The sequence below is a fragment of the Scomber scombrus genome, chromosome 5, assembly GCF_963691925.1.
Source record: "Scomber scombrus chromosome 5, fScoSco1.1, whole genome shotgun sequence".
NCBI lineage: Eukaryota > Metazoa > Chordata > Actinopteri > Scombriformes > Scombridae > Scomber > Scomber scombrus.
In genome coordinates, this window is record NC_084974.1 from 27,396,837 (window position 1) to 27,419,609 (window position 22,773).

The following is a 22,773-nucleotide window of genomic DNA, read 5'->3' on the forward strand; positions in this document are numbered from 1 at the left end:
ATTTGAAGCTCTGCAATGTTACTTTCTGTTTATTCTCTGGTATGATTTCTGTGAATGAAACATGAACCCAAACACAGCGGAACGTGTCGTCTTAAGCCTGATTTATGCTTCTGCGTCGGAACGTTGACCTTTCGTAGTTCTGCGTCGAGGGAACACGTTGCTCTGCAATTCACTGCCATGCCGCTAGGGGGGACCAATCACAGCCCTTGCGGTCCGCGTTGCCGTGACGCCTAGTTAGGATTTTTTGGAGGTGCACGTCAGGCTACGGCGTAGGGGTCCACGTCGACGCAGAGGGCTACACGTAGCTACGCCGTCGACGTGAAGCAGAAGTATAAATCAAGCTTTATATCACAATTTATAGGACGTCAATCATGTTAATGATGAAATCTCACCTCCTCATCAACAGGTGGAAATCCATTTTCCTTCCCCTCTTCAACTATTACATAAAACAACCTTTCACACAAGATTCTGTGACTGAGATGTGTTTGGAGGCATATTGTCAGATCCATTTTCAACCCTGTCTGTTTTCAAGATAGATCAGTCAATTACTCTCAACAATCAAATCATGTCAGGGGGTGTCAGGAGATTTCTCAATTATAGACACATGCCTGTCAGTCAACTGAGTCATGAGGCCCTGATCTTCAAAAACCTCAGTCTGAACTTCTGTGATTGACTTTATGAATTACTCCCACCAGCGTTGATGTATTGATACAGTTATACAAGGTAATCAATGTATAGACGTATTAATCTGGCCACTCATTTAAACATTACAGCCAGAGCATCTCTCTGTGGTACATTAAGAGAAATACAACATGACATTTAAGGACAGACCTCAAACACTACCTTTCACTTCCTGTATGTGTACTCCCTCCCTCCACGCTGTTATCAACAGAGGGTGGCGTGGCACCGAGCCATGATCTATGCTGTTCACCTGTCTGCCAGCTCTCATTACTGGTCATCTGTGTCACAGCCCACTAACATTACACACTGTCTAGACGGCCTCAGTGTCTAGACAAGTAATGTTCTCCTCAACAGTTTTCTACTTCAACAGTGTTATAATAATAACAGCCACAGTGTTTTTAAGTGCTCAAGATCAAATCATCAGTACTTGATAAAAGTATCACAAAATTCAAAATGACCCCACATCCTTCATCTGTTGCTACTCAGTCAGTGTACTCTGCTGCTCTGTTCAACAATTAAGTAGTCAAGAATGCCATACAAAGTGTAATTTACAGGGGGGGGGATAGGAGGGTTTTATCCAGCTCTGCTGAATTATTTTATTCCTGGTTGGGACAAAAAATGTATCTCCTCATAGTGATTCATGCTGCTCCACCCACAGACTATATAAAATATCTCAAATAAAAATAAGCTTTTAAAAAAAATCTGAATGAAGGGCTGCAAGAAGAGAACAGCCATTAGTGCAACCAACAATAAAATCAGGAATGGGCTTTCACTGTCATCACTTGTGAGAGAGATGATGATGCAGTAACTGGATGTGGGGGTGCCCAGATGTGGGTAAAAAAAAAGGGGTGATACTACACAGATGATCGCTCCACAGGAAAGCATCAAAGCAGACGGTTTTCTTAGTCTGACAAGCAGACATGTACTGCAGCCTATTTATTTTTATGATGACAGCATGTTGTGATTATTATCTATTCAGTTTTGAAGTTTGCTGCGTGCTGTGAATAGAGCTAAATTAAACAGTAACTTAGAAGAATGACATTAAGTGCACTGTCACGTCTAGCCGAGTGGAGCTAGTAAAAGGTGCATTGTGGTATTTAATTCTGGTGTGTTAAATTATCATTAAAGCTTTTGTGTTGATACTGTATGATCACTTCTCCTGTGTGAGGAGAGAACTCAACACCACATCACCACACATGAGTTAAATTTTAAAAAATGGATTGAAATATTCCTGGCAGTGGTCAAGTTCAAGTTCCATAATTGTTTTATTATAATAGTATATTTTAATATAATATTATAGTGTTACTATAGCAGTTGTAAGAATTAGCCTAATGAGCTCCATCGTCTATATTGGCCCACTGTAGTTCTGATTTTCAAAACACCCTCCCTCTGTTTTTTTTCCCCACAAATCACATCCTGCTTACACTTCCATTTATAGCACGAGGCTGCTATAACTGACATCATTATCCAGCTTGGAGGAGAAACAACACATGCATAAGAAGAGAAACAGGATGTCGTGTGAGGCCGATAACACAGCGATGTAAACAAAAACAATGTTCACCAAGAGCACCAAGAACTGTGTGGTCCTGGTCACACCTGGACACCTCTGAGTACATGTATGAATGCACTCAAGATGCACTGAGGACACATTGAGATCTGTTCACTCAGACCAAATTGGGAGGTGATCTGGGACCGCCTACTCAACTTATGTCCTCTGTGCTAGTGGAAGTATGTACTCATTTGCACGCCAAGGGCAAAACAAAAACAAGACGCCACAACAACAGGCAAAACGGATTCTTGTGCATTAAGTAAGAACAGTTTTGATTATGGCTGCACGCCAACATCTTTGCAAACTTCTTTAATTTCCAGCAGATTGGGAACATGAGGTGCATTGCTGCCTCCCACAAGTTAAAAACAACAGATGTGGTCTTTGCAAACAAAAGTGATGTATGTGTTTACTTGCATATAGAGTGGGGCAGTGAGATCCCATCACAGGCAGTAGCTGTAATGCCAGATGTGAACTGAAATACTTAAAGCTGTCCACTTGTGATCAGATCACCCAGGACACATGTTAATGCCAGGTGTGAACAGAGCCTGTGTTTCTCAGATTTTAACTGCCACCCACAGCTGCACAGGTAATATTTAAGATAGAGTCACTCACACTAATCAGCATGATTTCATGTTAGACTGATTTATAGTTATGTAAATGTGGTGTTATGTGTATAGAGCAACAGAGGCACCACTCTTGTTCTATCCAGTAAAAGCTTCACTTTACATTCAGACAAACTAACGTTGCAGCTTTAATTGTTAGATTTCATCTATGAGACCAACATTTATCTTCCAAAACAAATTATATCATATCAAAAGGCTATGTGACATTAGGGTCAGTGGTGAATCACCAAAGAGCTGCATAGATCAGTTCATCAGATCATTTTCTCCCCAGGATGACAACGCGGGAGTTGGGCTGCTCCTGTGAAATGACCAAGAACATCCAAGCAAATTTCAAAATTGGCATGGATTGGATAAACTGACCACATACTGGGAGTCTAAATGGTTGCTTTCTCATCTGAAAAAATATTAAAACGTTATAAAATGACATATTAACAGTCCTACAGTGAAAATTACTACAGCCCAATCTGGGATACTTGGTTTGGTAGACCAATTGTGTAACTTCATCACTCGTGTCATGTATGTTTGGCCCTGCTGTTGCAGTCCAGTCAAAAAAACAAAATAAAATAAATTTTAAAAAGGAGATGAACAACGTCTCTTTAAATGAAAGAGAAAATGAATTGTGGCAATTTGCAGTTTTCACTGTGAATTAAATATTTATTTCCCTGCAGCTCTTGCAAAACATTTTGCATCATTACCCTATTTTGACAAACGCAGAACTTGACAAGCAGCCTCATTTTTACCAGAGGTCTGCATCTTTCCATTGGCATCGGCTACAATACACATAGAGAGCGAAAAGAAAAACGTGAAATTTACCTACAGAAGCAAAACTGCCTTTCTGATTGAGGTCTGACAGTGTGTGATTCACCTGAACATGGAAAGACTTTTATAAAGTGGCTTCATTCTGTGGAATATTACCACCATCAAACACAAGGTTGCTTAATAGCGCTACCTTCAACCTGCAATCTGTCACCATCTCTTCTCTATGCACACACAAAACATGCCCTCATACACTCTGCCACACACACTTCTGTCTGATTTATGTGGTGATCTGGAGAGCTTGGAAAGAAAGGCACCATATTTTTTTAAGATTCACAGCCCGAGGCTAAAAGAGTCAAACACACAAGTCGGCTGAGCAGCGGCACTGCTGAGGTCAAATCCGACTCAGACGCTCTGCCCACACTGCAGAGCGGTCTCACCGAAGCAAAAACCACAGCGAGAGGCAGAGAGGAGAGAAAGGAAGGGGAAGAAAAAGTGTTTATGTGTGTGGGAGATAAGTAGAAGCTAAATAATAGTCTTCCATTCAGTGTTATTTGTTAGCAAGACAGGAAAAGTAAGAGACAGACAATAGAAAATAGTGTGGGGAGAAAGAAAGGAGAGATGCTGATAGACAGAACAGATAAAAATAAAACTGCGGGGACTGTCAGTAAACTCTCAGTGCAGCAGGTAGCAGACAGCATTTATTCATAAATCCTGTCAGGTTTGTTTGAGACATCTTGTTTGAATGAGGAGCTTCTGTATGACTTCAATTCTGAAAACTCAAATTTGAAATATGCAGTGCAAGCTCCCTGAAAACATACTGCAGGCTTGGGAGAGGGGGCCAGCAAAAATGGATTTATGAAGTGCGAGAATATGACTTCAACAAAAGACATAAGAGTCGGGGTTTTAAGGCAGAAAAGTGTGATGTTGTGGTTATAGCAGTAGATTATCCACAAGCTTAAAAGATGTACAAGATAACAAATGTTGCATATAAGTAGGTTTGGACAATGTGGCTGCAATCAGTTTTAGATATCATTATGAATACTTTACAGATATTGATATACAGTATACCACAATATAAGAGAGAGAAATGCTATTTTGTTGCAACAGAATATTGTAAAGTGATAACAGTATGTTTGTGTCATCATGATACGAGTCCCTGAAAGTCGATAAGCAATATATTAATTATTGCCAAGCCTTGCTAGATAGAGTGCACGCATTTGTAAGATTTTACATATCATATGTTTTGTCTATCTCCTCAAACTTTCAATAACAAAAAGGTGTGAAAGAAGTGCACAACAAAAAGGTATAAACTTGCTTTTAAAACCATAAACGTGTAAACAACTAATTTTGTGATGAAAAATTGAGCAGTATGATAAATAATGAAGTTGTAGCAGATGAGAAAATGAAGACAGACAGAAATATGAGCAGCACAGCACGGGATACGTAATGAACCCTGCTTATTATACACACACAAGCCGGGCTTTGATGGAAAACACACATTATACACCTGAGCGCACACACACCTGTACTTCATGCCAGTGTGTTTCCCCGTCGACTCCTTCAGCGAGATGTGGCGCGGGGTGAACGCGCCGAAGCTGCGGGCGATGATGGCCACGGTGCGGAACTTGGCCCTGGCTTGGTTCACCACGTTGGGGCTGGTGGTGCTCTGCTTGCTGTGGTCCCCATTGCCCCTCTTCAGGTTGTGGTCTGTACAGGCGATGGACACCTGCATGGCTGCGCTTCGGTCGGAGGGAGCAGAGCCCGAGCCACAGAGGAGAAGTATAGACGGGACAGAGGGAGCGAAAGCAGAAACTCGCCGGGGATCCTGAAGCTTGTTTTTAAAATGTCTTGATTCAGTGCCTCGTTCTCTTTTATCAGGTTCTCCTGTTTCTTTTCAAGTTTTTTTTTCCTTTTCCTTAAAAATGGATTAGGTCCTCATGTGCCTCACTTTGTTCTGTGAGGCAAAATAGAGCTGCAAAAGCTTTTGCTCGGGTTTCTTTTTATTTTCCCCCCTCTCACATCAAGTCTTCCATTTTAAGTCTTTCCTTGTAGAAGAGAAGCAGCAGAACAGGTCAATCATCAAAAGCCTGCAAAGAACAAAGAATCCTCAGTTCTTTAAGGGAACCCCAATTTATTCCCCGAGCGGTATTCCCTTCCCTTCTCCTCTCCTCTCCTGCGTCCTGCCTCTAATGCCGAGCTTTGGGAAATTTCTCACAGGCTTTAAGCTGCAGAATGACAATCAAAAGGAGCTGGAGGGAGTCCAGAAGGATGGAGGAGAACGAAAGAGATGTAGATGCGACCCGGGCGCTGCGCTCTCCCTGCTCTGACTGTGGAATAAGAGAGAGAGAGCGATAGTGTGTGTGAGAGAGAGAGAGGGGAGAGAGAGAGAGAGGAGAGAGAGAGGAGGGTGAAGGAGGAGGGGACAGGGTCAGAGAATAGATAAGAAGACAGGGCAGAGAGTAGGGAGGAAACAAGGTTGGGGTGGAGGGAGGGGGGGTAACTCTCAGGTCCTGGCAGAGTGCAGCATCACACTTGCGCCATCAGCACTTTTTCCCCGTCTTGTCACTTCTTCTTCTTCTCCTCGGTCTTCTCGTCCTGTTCTTCTTCAGGGCTCCTTTGCTCTCTCCTGATGATGTTAACGCGTCTCTAATGTGCTTGTGGCCCAGTTTCTCCCTCTTTCTCCCCCTTTTTTTTTCATCTCCCACTCGCTCTGATACTTGCTCTCTATTCCATACTCAGATACTCCACTCTCTTTTTTTCCCCCCGTTTTTTTCCTGGTGTTTTTGTTTTCCTCAGCAGGGCAGCTCCTTTGCCGACAGCATACTAGGAAGTGAGAGGCATGTGGTGCACCAAACAGCTCTCTCTCTCTCTCTCTCTCCTCCTCCTCCTCTCTCTCTCACTCACTCCCACTCTCTGTCTCTCTCAGCCTCTCGCTCAGTTTTTCTCACCTGTCACCCATCTTTGAAGGTTCCTTCCTCTCTTCCTCCACCAACAATTCCCTTGTAAATTTCCCTTCATTCCCTCTGCACTTTACACACTTTCCTCTCTGTGGTATCCTTTATCTTCTTCTTTATCTCCTTTTCTCTTGGGTTTCATGGGTTCAGTAGTTACTCTAACACAAGTGACAAATATCAGCTGGCTCAGTGTCCTTCAGCTGTTGTAGCAGATAAATCCTGGCACTGTAACTGTGACACCTTTTGGAGATTTTCCAAGTAAAAAGAGAAATGTTGGCACTCTGCTTTGCTTTTAGATTCACTCTATATGAAAGACAACATATAAAATGTATGTATGCCAGGCCAATTATGCTAAACATGTGTTGCAATGGGGGGAAAAAACTGCACATGTAAGTCAGAAACATATATTTGCTGACGTTAAGTCATCATTTCTCCCCAAATCCCCTCACACATTGAACATACAACCTCCAGAGAGAGAAGCGATTGGAATCAGGAGAAAGAAGAGGACTAAAAACAGCCAGCTGAGACATTACAGAGCTGCGGAGAGAAGGAATTAATGTTTCTGTTTGATTACAGCACATCCAAATGTGTCTGCATGCCAGTGACTGCTGTGTGTTTCCAGTGTGTGTGTTTGCGGAGTAAGGCGCTTATGATGTGTGCTATACAGTAATTCTATAAAAGGATGTCAAACGGAGGTAAATGGAGCATTTTGCTGCAGGGTCGCTCAATAGCCTCTTTTTTTCCTGTGTTTGTGTTTGTATGCATGTGTGTGTGTGTGTGTGTGTGTGTGTGTGTGTGTGTGTGTGTGTGTGTGTGTGTGTGTGTGTGTGTGTGTGTGTGTGTGTGTGTGTGTGTGTGTGTGTGTGTGTGTGTGTGTGTGTGTGCTTGTGTGTGTGCGCGCGCAGTGTATGAGCACATGTGGTGTAAAGGTCAGCACTGCAGTACTTATGCATGCTAGTGTTTAGACGGAATAGAAACAGCTATCATATTATTATATGGACGCGACAAATATGCAGCAGAAGTCTAAATACAGTATTTATTGATGTTGGTTTGGTTGTTTCTCTTCATTGACAGCAGATGCTTGAACTGTAACAGCTGTTAAATGTCGAACATTAACACACTTGAAAAAGCCTGCGCCAACAGTAATCCACACACAAGAGGACATGGTTGTGAATGTCAGGCAAATGTCGTGCTAACACCAGTGCTGTCAGTTTTTATTTTGGTTTAGTTGGTTTTATGGTCCCATCTCATCAGTCCTTCACACAGCCAGCGTAGAGAGCACGTCCACAGTTAAAATTAGGTTTCTTTTAGTAGTAGTACTCTCAGTACTGATACCAAAATGTTGTTGTTGTTGGGGGTTTTTTTATGTAAAAAAACATGTCATGTCAAATATGACCAGACATTCAAAGCCAGCGTTAGAGACTTGTGGAGCGGAGCAGGTAGGCCTAAACACAGGAGACTGCAGCCATCAGTAACTATTTATTCTGGTCTGAGTGCAGGCAGACCAAAACTGAACTGAACAGAGCAGAACAGCACTGATCAAAGGATCCACCAAGACTAAACTGAAAACCAGGACTGAAATATAAAATGAGCTTATGAGGGGATGGGGAACAGGTGACTAGACAGAGAACAGGCAAGGAGCTGATTGGTTGGGACAAACAATGGGTGAAGAGACTGATACACAGCAAGTGTGGAAGGAAAACCAAAAACCCAGAAAACACAATAGGTATGCTCAAGAAAGCCTTAAATGCCAGCAGACCTAATGAAAACATAAATTCACCCTGCTACAAAGGTCAGATCATCTGACTGACAAAGTAACTCTACTCAAGTAACTCATCTGTTCCATTACCCAAAAAATTAGAGGGGGCAAAAAGTGAAAGATCACCACTAAACTAAGGAATCAACCAGACTGAAACACCTTCTCAAAACAATCTACTTATAAAACAAACATTCTCATTCTTAACCAGGTGAAGGCAAAAGTATTCCAGACTTTCAGTTTTGTACATTGTCGCAATCGATTACACATATTACTACAAACTAGGCATTAAAAATTCTGGGAAAAGGTTCAATGTAATGAGCAACGGTATCTCATCTGTCTTTCTCCTACTTTGTCCAGTCTAAACAGAAAAGTTTGAGGGCATCTGATGGACTGCAGGACATACAGACTATAACACTACCCAGGCAACCCAGCTGCCACACTAGCAGCCCTTATGCACCATGGTGCTCTGAGCTAAATGCTAACGTCGACATAGCTACTAAAATAATAATGCTAACATGCTGATAGTAAGCAGGTATAATGTTTAGCATGCCCATCATCTACTTTAGCGTGTTAGCATGCTAACATTTGCTAGCACAGCTGAGACTAATGGGAATGTCAAAAATGTTGCAGGTATTTGGTCGTTAACAAAAGTATTATTGGATAAAACTTTGACCTAATGATAGTACTAGAGAGGAAAAGTCAGGGGATCACCAGAGTTATTACAATTCATCCTGAAGGAAACATCAGTATCTGTAGCCTATGACCAAGGTGATGGACTTACAAACCATCACCATGCTGCTAGTGTGGCTAACAATTCATTTTGAGTAGCAAAGTGGCAAAGAGTTTAATTCGTCCATCCAGGCAAAGCTGTAACATATGTCACCACTACAGGAAAAATAACTATTGCATGTAAAAGAAATGGGTGTACTAGTATATAAATATAACATGATGAATTCATTCATGCTACTAACCCCATTACTGGAGCCCCTGCTAAACTGACCTTGTTAAATAGGGCTTTGGAATCACTCAATAAGTGTCTTTTGGGATAAAGTGGCTTAAGGAAAGCAGGGCCGGCCCGGAGCTGCCTGTTGAGTAATTGGTTATATCTGACTGTGACCGATGTGGAGGTATAGTCCACTGTTTTAAACTGCTGTACTTTCATTGATTTGATTTGAACTGCACCAACACTATTTTTAACCTTGTTAATCAGATCACCACTTCTGACCCGCTTTATCTTCATCTCAGAATACAGTTGTAAACATTAAAAATAATACAGTCCTACACTAACAAAGATATATCTGATCGCTGTAATATGCTTTTCTTTATGGGCACTGTATATTGTGAATCATGAGTATGGACGAGGGGTTATTCCCATTTCACTCCTTTGGAAATTAACTCTATATTACCTCCACTTTTCCCATTTTCCCCACCGTACTGAGTGGATGTATACAGCCACAGATCAATCTCACACCTAATGGACAAGGCATTCCTCAGCAGCTCATTCCACATCGATCTCGTCCCGCTCCTCCTCCTCAGGGGAACTGCAGATTCCCAACTAATTCCCCATATAGTAATAGATATCTCAAAATGTTAGTGTTGCGTACTCCTCTTCCCTCTAATGAGAAGTGAAAAAGTGCGGTGTGAAAGATAACTGTGGTTGTAAAGTGTGTTACTTTGCTGGAGAGTGTGCAATAAATAGTGTACGACCATAATTATGCAGAGAGGTCAGATGGTATACGTCAGTCTCCCTCGATCATTGTCAAAATACAAAAACTGCTGGATGAAGTTTAAAATGAAGGTTATCAAATTTCTGTCATTAAAGTAAATGGACTTAATTGATATTCAAGCTGTGACTCACGTTCAACCTAAGTGTCCTTATGTGTGGGATTTGTGCGCAGTTAGTTACTAGTTAGAGGAGATAAGTGAGGGTCGCTGAACTAAGGAACGAAAGGCCAAAACACACTCAGTTTACTTCACAGCTACAATTTAGGATTAATCACTGAGACGAAAACTCCAACAATGGTCAACAAAACAAATGTAACAATGTATTTCTGTCCTTAATAGTTTGAGTGAATCATTTGTCTGATATTTGTCTACATTTGAAGTTTTCTATCCTTAAATACTTAATTATATACTGTTGTTTTTATTTCACTATACTAGTATTTTCTGATGATAAACGTGCTTTATTTTCAGCAGTATTTCAGATATGCAACTAATTATGACTAAAGTAAATATGACCGATGCCTAAAATCAATAGTCCTACTATAACAGACGAACAATGCACTTACTGTGGCAAGTTTTATTAAATTATCTGAAATATCACACGTTTTCTCACTCTGTTGTCCAGTAAAGGAGGCTACAGTTCAGCAAAAATCAATACAAGCATTTATGTTTTATTACAGGTTTTACAGCTTAGAGAGGAGACGCAAAGTCGAGCTCACAGAGCTGCTGGAAATCTTCTCTGCTCAAAAATGTGTTTTTCTTCTTGTTTCTTCACTTGAATGTTTGAGCTTTATTGCATGATGTATGCACAGTTTGACACTTGAGGCTGTTTTCATATTCAGCAACTGCAAGTTTAGTGTTGAGTCTTAAAACATGTCTGGAGGTGCCATGCCAGGGATGTTATGAGGGGCAGGGGCCCAAAATTATTTAAAAAAAAAAAAATTAAATATACATGCCTGGAAGGAACACTTTTACAACACTGTTGAAGGGATATAAATGACTGTCAATATGGGTTTATGAGATTCAGCACACCCTAAATACACCAGCAGACAAAGCCAGCAGGTATCATCCCTGCTTCGTTTCACAGGCAAACACACACACACACACACACACACACACACACACACACACACACACACGCACACAGTATGTGACAGCAGCTTAACAGCTCTTTTAATCACTGGAGAGTATTGTGTGGGTCCTCCTGCTTGCTTTTATTCTGCAGTAGCTGCTGTATCTTCTCAAATGATGTGAGCTGTCACTCAGTATGTACAGTATGTGCTGCTGTTTTCCTAAAGTGCTAAAAAATTCACATTTTCTGACTGCAGTAGTTTTATGTCTTGCAGTAAAACATCACACAGTGTACAGTGTTGTAAATGTAACATTTATGCTAACCATAACCATCTGAAAATGAAGTGCTTAGATTTTGGAGATACAGACAGATTGACTGAATAATTACAATTTATAAAACGTGTTGAAATCAACATAAATGCCACATATCCTTTATACACAAGCATCATGTGAAGAGTAAAGTATCAGTGCAACACTGTGGTCCTCTGTCCAGCTCTGCCATTAACTCGTGGGTCTGTTAAGTTACAGCGATGATACAAACATTCCATATAATCAACTAAATTTTTTCTTGAAGGAAAATGATTTTGTGCCACATATTAAATAAGATAATCAAGCACAAACAAGCATCCAAAATGTAGAGGCTTTTATTTTTTTAAGTTCTTTATGTCAATTGAAGTTGAAAATCAAAGCAACTGATTCTATATTGGATCACACGCCTTCATCAAACTCTTGTACAGAACATGTAATTATCTAAACTGTCATTTCAAAGACTTTCTCATTAATGGCGTGTTTGTGTTCTATTTATATTATATTCAGATTGACATATTTTTCTCTGCCAATATGAACGCTACAGTCTGGTTACTCCAATCTCCTCTGAAAGATGATTTCTGGCCCTATTTGTTTAAGGTTTTAAGTCTGTCTTTCAGTTATAATTACACACAAAGAGACTATATCCTTTGACTTTAATATACAGGTTAGGTTTAGCGTCAACACAGGCGAGCTCCATGTCCAGAAATATGCTGAAATGAGTACTGCATTCCTCCCAATTCTACAGGAGGTCAAGAAGTTGTGGGAAATCATTAGTCAGACTTTAAAGGTCACTTACTGCTGGTTTGTTCCCTGAAATCTTTTCCATCAAACCAAGGGTCTGATTTAAAGATTAATGGTAATGGCTCTCTGTGTGTGTGTGATTCTTGATAGACCAAAACTAGATGCGGCTAAACTACCTTTACAGCCTGAGATCTGAGGCTCTGCTCTTCCAGCTGAACTGATACAACAGTCAGGCTTTCAGTTGCTGCAGCTGTGTCCCACTAACACACGTGTACTGTAGATTTGTGTTTCTTTTTTTTAAATCAATCAATTCACTAACCACCACTTACATTAACTGCTAGATCTGGCTAAAAATACAATCTTGTGGGTCTGAAACACCCATTGCTATTATTTAGTTTTCAGACTCTGCATATCTTAATCCATTTTTCACCATTTCCCTGATTACCATCTTTTTTCTTCCAGCATCTGCCCCGTAAGCAAGTGATGACACAGTCATAACTCTAAGTGTAAGGCAGCGACTGTGTCCTACTTTTTCATCTGTGTGTGTGTGTGTGTGTGTGTGTGTGTGTGTGTGTGTGTGTGTGTGTGTGTGTGTATCCTACTTCATGCTGGGTCATGAGCTTTGTCAGCAAAAAGCCCACACATAGCATGCTGAAATCCCCATGGAGGTTATCCATGCAATGTGTGAGTATACAGCATATGTACTGTGTGTGTGTGTGTGTGTGTGTGTGTGTGTGTGTGTGTGTGTGTGTGTGTGTGTGTGTGTGTGTGTGTGTGTGTGTGTGTGTGTGTGTGTGTGTGTGTGAGAGATATATTTGTGCATCACTTCCTAACAGTCTAGTCAATCCGCGGGTCAATGCTACCACAGCCAACACTGAGGTGAATATACTGTCTATGATACACATGTTGTTCACACTGCAAACATCCACGATTTTTTCTTTGCTCGGCAATGGACACAGAACACGTAAACACACACACACACACACACACACACACACACACACACACACACACACACACACACACACACACACACACACACACACACACACACACACACACACACACACACACACACACACACACACACACACACACACACACACACACACACACACGCAGTCTGTGTGCTGTAGCAAACCAAACGTGCATAAAAAGTGACACATTTCAAATTCATTATACAAAGCAAAACTGTTCCTGAGGAAAACTGCGTCAAAATACGAACCTAACCTGCCTGTTTTTATGAAATGTTATTCAAACACAATGTGGTACAAAACTGATGGCTGCAGTGCAAAGATCAGTGTCAAGCACTCGGTCGAGTGCGCACTGTGCACAAAACAATTTTTTCAATCTGTTACTGCAATTGTTAAACATATTAATTAAATTTACATGTCCATTGCTCTGGATATAAAAATACTAGATAATAAAAAAATGTCAACTATCATCCCAAAACACGTATGCTCACTTACATCCCCATACACATCTAGTGTGATGGGTTATTCTGCTGACTCGTTACTGCACAGTTTCTGAGTTCTGTTTCTTTAAATACGTTAAATAGGAAATAGCAAATGCAATAAATGTGCCTCAGACCTATGTTCTCTGTGTAAGTCCTCACAGAAACACGCTAACAGTAGTACAGTACATACTGTACTTATGCCCTTGTCTGCAACTCTGCTCGGAGTGTAATGACGTAAGTTGGGATGTCAGCCTTCCTTATGACATTAAGCTCCTCATCTCCTGCCCATAGGACTGAGCTGTTCCCACTGCTCAACTGAATCATTTGTGGCAGCTGTACGGAGTTGCTTTAAGTCCAATTTGACACTGCTGTACAGTAATCTGACTTGTTTGTGCCCTCAAATTGCTGAATTGTCTGGTAAGCAAAACAAAGAATAAACATTGTGTACAACTAAGTTTACAACGTGACTTTTATTGGGGTTAGGACTTGTTAATTCGACCGCTCAAGAACTTATTTTGGTCTTCAAACTTTCAGAGTGCCACCCCTTGGAGAGCCAGGTACTTTAATAAGCTTTTCCAGGTGTTAGAGGTAGGCTGAGAGCACTGTTTTTTCCCCTCAACATTTGCAAAAAAATAAAGGGTTGGACAAAGTCTTTTTTCTCAAATGTAGTACTGTGGTTTGATATATGTATCCGAACGGCAACACCAAAACACTATGTTATAAAAGTTATAAAAGGTATAAAAGGTTGCACAGCCACCTTGCTGTGACTCCACAGTTATAAGACATGCTAAATAAAAAGGTACAAGAACACCACCGGGGAGAACAATGACCAAGATGTGAATGAGGATATGAAGTAAGAATGAACATGCATGTCTCCAGGATGAAGGAGGGTGGTTTGAGACCCCTGGAGCTGGTAGGGATTATGTGTCTTGCTTTGGCAAACTTGATGCTTTCTAAGAGGCAGCTTGAAACCACGCAAAGGATGATTTCTCTAAACATTACTTTCAACACAGAGAAGAAGTGCAGCAGTTGAGTACTCCAGATATCAGATTCCTCTCAACATATGAACACACTACCACTAAATACTGTATGTCAATTTAAATTATTTAATGGAATAAAACCCTTCACAGCAAAAATCGATAGTCTGTCACTTCACACTGATGCCTCTGTGGAGTCACACACACACACACACACACACACACACACACACACACACACACACACACACACACACACACACACACACACACACACACACACACACACACACACACACACACACACACACACACACACACACACACACAGGTTAGAAGGTCAGAACGACAAAGTAAGACAGCAAGCCTGAACGCTTCATCAGTCAATAATATCCATCCATATCCATAAAAGTAGCATTTCAATTTGACCTGTTACCGTGGTAATCTGGCTCTAAGCACCACTGGTGACACCATGATCCTGTCACACCCCCATTACATCCAGCACTGTGCTCACTGCAGCTGTGGACATATTCGATTTTGTATTTGTGAATTATATATAGTTTATTTATATAATTTATATTTAGTATATTATGTATGATATTATGATACATCTTCAGTTGTGTCTATTATACAATAACATGTATTTTAAGTGTATGCACAGGATCATCAGTAACGTTATACAATAAATACCCTGTTACTCTTTTCTTTTCTGTAAGAATTAAAGCTGAATAATCTATTTTTTGGATTATTGATTAATCATTTCAAATAATTTTTCAAGCACACAACACCAAACACTTTCTGCTTCCAGCTTCTGTATTGCCTGTGCAATCACTTAATATTAGAGGGGCATCCTGGGTAATAAGTTTGAAGCACATGTACACATGCTTGTGGACCAAATGTCATACATTACTCCTGGGGATTTAATACTGTATCATTTGTATCACTACGGCATGAGGTTCATTGCACCAGGGTAGATCATGGGTCAGGGATAATACAGCCGTAAGCGTATTACAGTGATGAGTCTTGGCCTTTGGGTCATCCTCCTGTCAATCACGGAGCACACTTATGTCCACGCTGAGTCTCGAATAAGAATCACCCACCCCCTCCTCCTCTCTTTATACAGGCAGAGCTGAGCGCATGTCATCAAAAGAAGCACACTGGGCCGGAGATGGATTATAATGTGACTGTAATAACCAATCATTGAGCTCTATAATTGTGTTTTACACATGTTAATTCTTTGGTTTTTTCAATGAACTTTTTGCACTGAAGTGACTTCCAGTCTTTTCATTTTATAGGTCACAACCAGGCAACTACAACGGTTACTTCTCTGCAACAGTATAATGAATATACTGGTTTGTTATGTACATGAGGAGACATATTGGGTGGTAAAGATTTGTTCATCCCCTTCAGGAAAATACAAGCTAATTAAAATCATGACTCTAGTTATTTTCAGAGCTGAATTTAAATGCTCTGTCTGCATGCAACATACACTTACTGTATGCTATATATATAAATATATATGTATAAAAAGGCTACTAGACTGTATACCAGCCCTATGAAAGCAGGTAAACTGCGTTGGTTCACTCTCCAAAAGTGGCAAATGAGCATAGAAACAGAAAATATCCTGACTCAGCTTTGCATAAAAGCCAAGAGTTTCCATTATCCAATGGCTGAGCACTGAGGGGGGTCACAGTGGAACAATGCTGAATCCTCTGCAGCTGCCACCTCCACTCAAAGTATTACAACATAACCCCTAAAAATAAAACCACATCTCCCCCAGACCAAGAAGAGCTTACGTACGCAACAAAGTGCTAATACGAGCTCCTGGAGTGAAGAACTTTTGTCTCTGCCTTCTGGAAATGAGAGTAATTACAGAAACACTGTCAACGTCATCACCGCAGACCCCTGATGCTTTTTACATAAGCCAGCCCCCGCCCTGGTGACACGACACTGTTGAGATGCACTGAGACATTTCGCCCTGGCCGACAGATGCAAACCAATCATTGCTGGCTGATGTAAAATGCATCATCACCTGTGCGCCAGCGCAGGAAAGTCCCCACAGACACCAGATTTAAAAACTCCTTTATGCTGTGAAATACAGCAAGATAAATACAGGTGATAGGCTTGATCAACATTGTGTAAACTCTTTGGCAAGGATGTTCATTTCTATCATGTCCCACTGAAGATCTCAGCTTTAGCTTGAGTTCATAATTAAGATTATTATTCAAGTTCTCTCTGAAATTGTGCTGAATGCATAATAATGCCCGCACAACACAGAAAATGTATTATTTATTATTATACTTTCCATAATGTTTGGGCATAAGCACAATCACAGTAAACCTCCCTCAAGTAACTTAAGATAAGAAGCTGTAATTAGGGTGCATTTCTTTTTATTAGGGAATAAATAAATACAAAATACTAAAACATGTGCGCGTTAACACACTGCTTAACAATTTAATTCTCTCTCTTTACTCTTTCTGCATCACCACACACACACACACACACAAACACATACACACACATACACACACGCACAGGCAGAATACCACCAGCTCATAATACAGAGTGTATCCATTTAGCGGCTGTTATTGTTCTCAGAGGAGCATTAAATTACAGTTAGTTATTTAGACTTGATACAGCTGGTGAAGATAAGAAGGGTCAAAGTGTCACGACCTTCACTCATCATTACCACAACTAGTCACCTCCACTTTCTGGACTCCGGACAGTCTTGCAGTATGTAAATTATTAATGTAAATAGATAATACAGACAAGTCAGTACTGGTAAAATAAATAAATGAATACATAGATAACAGTAGTATGTGTTGTAAGTTGGGTAGTTAGGTGTCCTCGTGCTGTGTTTCTCTAGATATCATCACATTTAATGCTGTAATTAGGGAAATCTACTTTAATTAAACACTTCAGCACAGCATCTAAATTAATGAGTAGGGCTGCACTAGTAGCAGGTACATGTTAATGCACTGATAGAAACAGGATAGACAGTACTGTGTCTTCTCTCAATGTGCGACAGACAAGAAATCATCCTCAGAACACTTAAAGACATAAACTGCAAGTAATTTGTAGCACATCCTACTTTTCTTTTTTTTTTAATCACCAGCTTGGTCACCATGGTAATACCTGTGCCTGAAGCTAATATATATGACCTGTTAGCGCCTGAAATGTTAAGCATGCACAAATGACAAAGGACCTCATTACAAAGAGCCTATGAGTGAGGCACAGTGCACTCACACTTCTCCTACAGAGCTTCAGCAGTGTTGAGTTTGTACTGAGTGTTCAATCTTTGCTCCTGTGTGAGTGTGTCTGTGTGTGTAGTAGGTTAACACTCCCACTGCAGCTCAGGTCACTGCTGCATCCATCTCTGCTGACCGCTGTAAATATAAATATGTTCCACGTGAGCGATTTAAAAGAGGAAGAAGTCTATGTTTTTTATTCATTATATCTTAAGCCTTTGAAATAATGTAAATCAAAATGAAAGTGACACAGACCATTTACAGCAGAATCTCTGAGTGCACTTTTCTAAGGCATAACTTTTTTAATCAACTTTTATGTAAATGCATGACATCATAAGGCTGTCCTCCAACGTGCACCATGTAATAACCTCATACTCCTACACTACCTGCACTACAATTAGGTATTTGTTGCAGAGAGCAGCGTTCCTGGCTGCTAGAGAGTCTCCAGATATGGACACTTGATAGACAAGAGTGGTAACAACGAGAGAAAACCATCATCTCAGTAATAGCATTGCTATGGAAACAGTATGGAGGCGTTATGTGTGGGGGAAAAAGCAGCAATAAAATAACACCAGGCAAGAATAAAGATGCCAGATGGAAACCAGGCAGCATCTGGAGGAACAAAGGATACATGCGTACTAGTTACCTTGGAGAAGATCGAGTATACAGTGAGTAGTGTAATGAAACGGGATATTAAAGACGGTTTGATCTGCCGTAGCATGACGGCATCACAGTGCTCAAATGTACATAAAAAACAGTGATTCCGTGACTTAAAACTATTTCCTACAACAGCTGAACAACTCAGGGAACCCATGTCAGTGTTGTGGAGCGAAGCAGAAAAAGGAAGACCACAATAAGTTTACTTCAGACAGCAAATTTTAACTATTGTGTATCTTTGTCAGTAGTAACATCTTCAAGGGAGAAGACTGAAGTCAAGAAAAACAAACGTATCTTTAACTTTCTCAACACACTGCAAAACAAATTCAAACTTCGACAAAATACATTTTCATGAAGCAGCGGCGCTCATGCAGAGCCAACATCAAGAAAAACAAACTATTCAATTATTGATATTGTGTTTGAGAGCTTTATGCCACTTGATAGACCGCAATTCCCTCGGTCACACACTACCGCTCAGACACACACATATTTGAGAGGAAGCAGTAACCAAGAAAATACAGTCTGACATTTGAGTTATCTTGCGGAACAGATCAATTCAAATCAATGTAATGACCGAGACTACAAAAAAATACAATGCACTTAACCTCAGTCATCATGCATACTTTAAATGGTATGAGTTGTGTCGGGTTGTGGGTTTAGCGTTTTAGCACAAACACACACACACACAAAGGTCAGAGCAGAGGTTGTGTACTGTACTATACAGAAAGCTCTAAGAGCACAGGTGGAGGCTTTAAATGAGCTGTAAAAGCATCACTACCTTTCCTCCTGATCAGTGAAACTCATGTGTAAGTATAGAGTTACAGTTTATTGTTCTACTTCTATTCAGATTGTAGGTTAATAAAAACCTGAATTTGTTGTTAAATCAATTATTCCTTCAGTATTGTCACAGGGCATCTCTAGGAACTATACATAATGTTTAATAATAGGCAAAAATCCAACATTGATTGACAGTCACACCCATTCATCACCACAGCTTTCACACCTTCATTCTTTGCCCTACCACATTAAAAGCATGCTACTTCCTGCATTGGCATAAAAGGTCGTCAATTACCACATATTTGTACCCAAACCAAAACTGATCCGTAGAACACCAACCAACACCCGACAAGCATGAATATTTTCTTTTAAAAAAGGACAACTAGACTCAATCCAAAATAAGGCTGTGCCAAACAGAGAGAAACACTGACAGCAGCATGAAACTCCAATTTGCAGCTGCAACGATCCCAGCTGATTAATCAATTAACCGAAAATTAATCTGCAATTACACTGATGTGCCTTTTCCAGCTTCTCAAATCTAATGATTTAATGCCTCTCTGTGTCATACATGACAGTAAACTGAGGATCTTTGGATTTTGGACAGTTATATAAAGACATTACCTTCGACTCAAGTCATTTTTGACTATTGTGACTATTTTCTGGACAAAATGATTTATCAAGAAAATAATAATCATTGCATCCTTACGCCAATTAATGAGTAACCTCAATCAAAAAGAGTAGAAAGACGTGTTATTTCTGTTTGCACTTCAGTACTTACTCTTCATCTCACCTCTTAAAGCACCTTTTTTCTGCATTAATTACAACCAGGATGTCATGAACACTTCAGTATGTGGTATGTTGACGCACCGCTCTGGGACCTGCATCAAGAGAACCAGGGTCCACCCGGAGCCAATTAGACCACATATAATTTGAACCTGGCCAGGCATTGACCCTGAATTAGCTCTTGGGTACTATGAACATAAGGAGACTTTTAAAAGACTCTTTTCACAGCAGACATTTTGATGTCAAAGCAGGAAAAGCACAGGTGCAATTAACATTAATAATGGCTGAATACCATTTTGTTTTTTCCACATATATGACCCTGCTGTAGTGCGGGATGGATCACCAGGACAGCTTTCTTTAAAACTTAATTAAATCCAAGCCATCGTTATAAGCTATTGTCATTTATTAGATCAACCTGTATCAAGACAAGTTAAATGTCTGCTTTGGAAATGCTCTGATTATTGGTGCTGCACTTATATCGTGCTCTGCAGAATTCCAATAAACATAACTCCTGGAGAGACAGAGCTGGGAGTCATGTTGCTCTCTCAGTCGTTAAATTAAAGTTGGTGCACAGTGGGGTCACGGTGTATAAACCACTGGGAAGAGACTTGTCCTGGTTGTCTGAGCACGTAAATTACACTGGAGTGCTGAAACAGAGCCTGTTAAGGAGCGACGCCGGTGTGAAATAGAAGACACATTATTCATCTGTATGAAAATAATTCTCCAAGCAATTTACTTCATGCTCAGCGTTTTCTGGATCAAAAACTTTTTGGGAGAATTGAACAGATGGCGTGTGTCTGTTTGAATCTCTGTTGTTAGCGTGTGTTTGTTGGCGTGTGCGGTCTTACATCAGTGTTTCTGTGTCTGCGGGTGAAAAAAAGCTCAAGAGACAAACGAGAGTGTGAGAGATACATTGCATGTGCTTCACCTACCAGCTCTGGTGAGTTCATCACTTTGTTAATTGGATTATATCAAACACCTGTGTCTAGTCTAATGTGCATCTCCCTCTGCTTCAATTTCATGCTCTAATTACTGGATTACTGGCTGTGTCAGTAAAAAACACTTTTGTTTTACCCTTTTACTTCATATTTATATCACTGTCTCCTACATGAACACACGTTACAGAATGCAAAGTTGTGTGTGTATGTGTGTGTGTGTGTGTGTGTGTGTGTGTGTGTGTGTGTGTGTGTGTGTGTGTGTGTGTGTGTGTGTGTGTGTGTGTGTGTGTGTGTGTGTGTGTGGTCCTAGCTTTGTTATTTGTTTATGGACTCATTTTCATTTGTCTGTGGTAATTCAGGGAAAACACAAAAAATAGAGAGAATAACAAAGAAGCCATGATGAAGGAATGTATAAAGCCTCTACAGTAAACCTACATAATTTAATCATATAAAACTTCCAATCTCATTATCACATAATAAAGTTTTGCTACACGTACACTGGAAGGAGGACCATAGCATAAAACTGAGTGCTTCCAGTTTTTCTGTAAATTCAGCAGTTGTGCGTGATGTTAATAAGACTGTGTGAGAGACAGAGGAGTAAAGACAGAATTGAGGAGCAATGGTGAGAGAGGACAAATATATCCACCCACTGTTCTGACAAATACGTGCTCGTACCATAAAAGGTTGTGTAGTCACATAGAAATTCAGCTACGTCAACAAAACTGGAATATGAAGTTATGGGCCAGAATAATCTCAATGTCAGCCAACTACATATATCCATAACTGGAGCCTGATACTGTTCGTCATCAAATCTCTCCCACAACTGTTCTCCTCATTGGGCTGCCTGCTCTATATCATACATTAACAATAAAGAGGATGCATAATGCACATTTGCAGGTATTCTGAGGCTCTATTGGTTTATCTTTGACTTATTTACAGTAAAAAAAAAAAAAAAAAGATCATTTAACTTGTACTGGCCCTTTGTGCAGCCCCTCAGTCTCTTTAAGGGGCCCGTCCTGGTGAGCGCACTTTGTTCTCAGAGAGAGCTCAGGGGCATACCAGAAGCTTCACATACAAACAGTGAGAATAGGAAAGTGGTAGGCAAATCCAGCCCTCCAGAAGATATATTCAGAATTTATTATTACTAATCTGCATTAAAACTTTTGAACAATTCTTCACAAGGTAACAAAATAAATACAAAGCTTGCATATATCCCAATGAATATGTTACTTCTGTACTGAGAAGCATTAAAATCATGGATGCACAAATCGATTTGAATAGTGCATGGTGCTGAATGTATGCCTAATAAACCTCCCAGAAATGTTACACTTTTAATGTGTGAATTCTAATACTGTTTTAACTCCACAACTTTAGTGTATTCGAATTCGACCATAGCAGCTTTATTTTTCACACACACACACAGATTCCAGTTAAACAGAAATGATGTGTCGATGCCATTTTCTCTAAGGCAACAACATCAACAACAAAAGTACTTTCAGTCAACCGTGAATAAAGCCGCGTGTGGATAACAACAAAGTATGCCTCTAGTCTCACAGTGCAACACAGAACATAAACAACTATACGAGTCATTTTTATCCAAGTCAAATCAGTATTAAAATTAGCTATAACTGTTGGACATCACTTATCAATGGGAAAAAAAACATCTACTCGCATCTACACTGAACAGAGTTAGAAATAAACAAAACATGAAGGCATGTGACCATTTTTATATACTGTGACTATGTGTCATGTGCATATTCAACATCATA

General features: G+C 40.2%; 1 protein-coding gene across 3 annotated transcripts in view; it reads right to left on the reverse strand.

The window, feature by feature from the left end:
* The window catches only part of kcnab1a (potassium voltage-gated channel subfamily A regulatory beta subunit 1a), a 100,465-nt gene that overhangs the window by 62,565 nt on the left and 15,127 nt on the right, over positions 1 to 22,773 (reverse strand). For 2 of the 3 annotated variants that reach the window (XM_062418954.1, XM_062418953.1), the window contains exon 1: positions 5,136 to 5,344. The exons of the other annotated variant lie outside the window; for it this stretch is intronic. In XM_062418954.1, the coding sequence (XP_062274938.1) occupies positions 5,136 to 5,344 (209 nt within the window). Of the gene's footprint in view, positions 1 to 5,135; positions 5,345 to 22,773 lie in introns of those variants that run through there. 3 annotated transcript variants of the gene reach the window in all.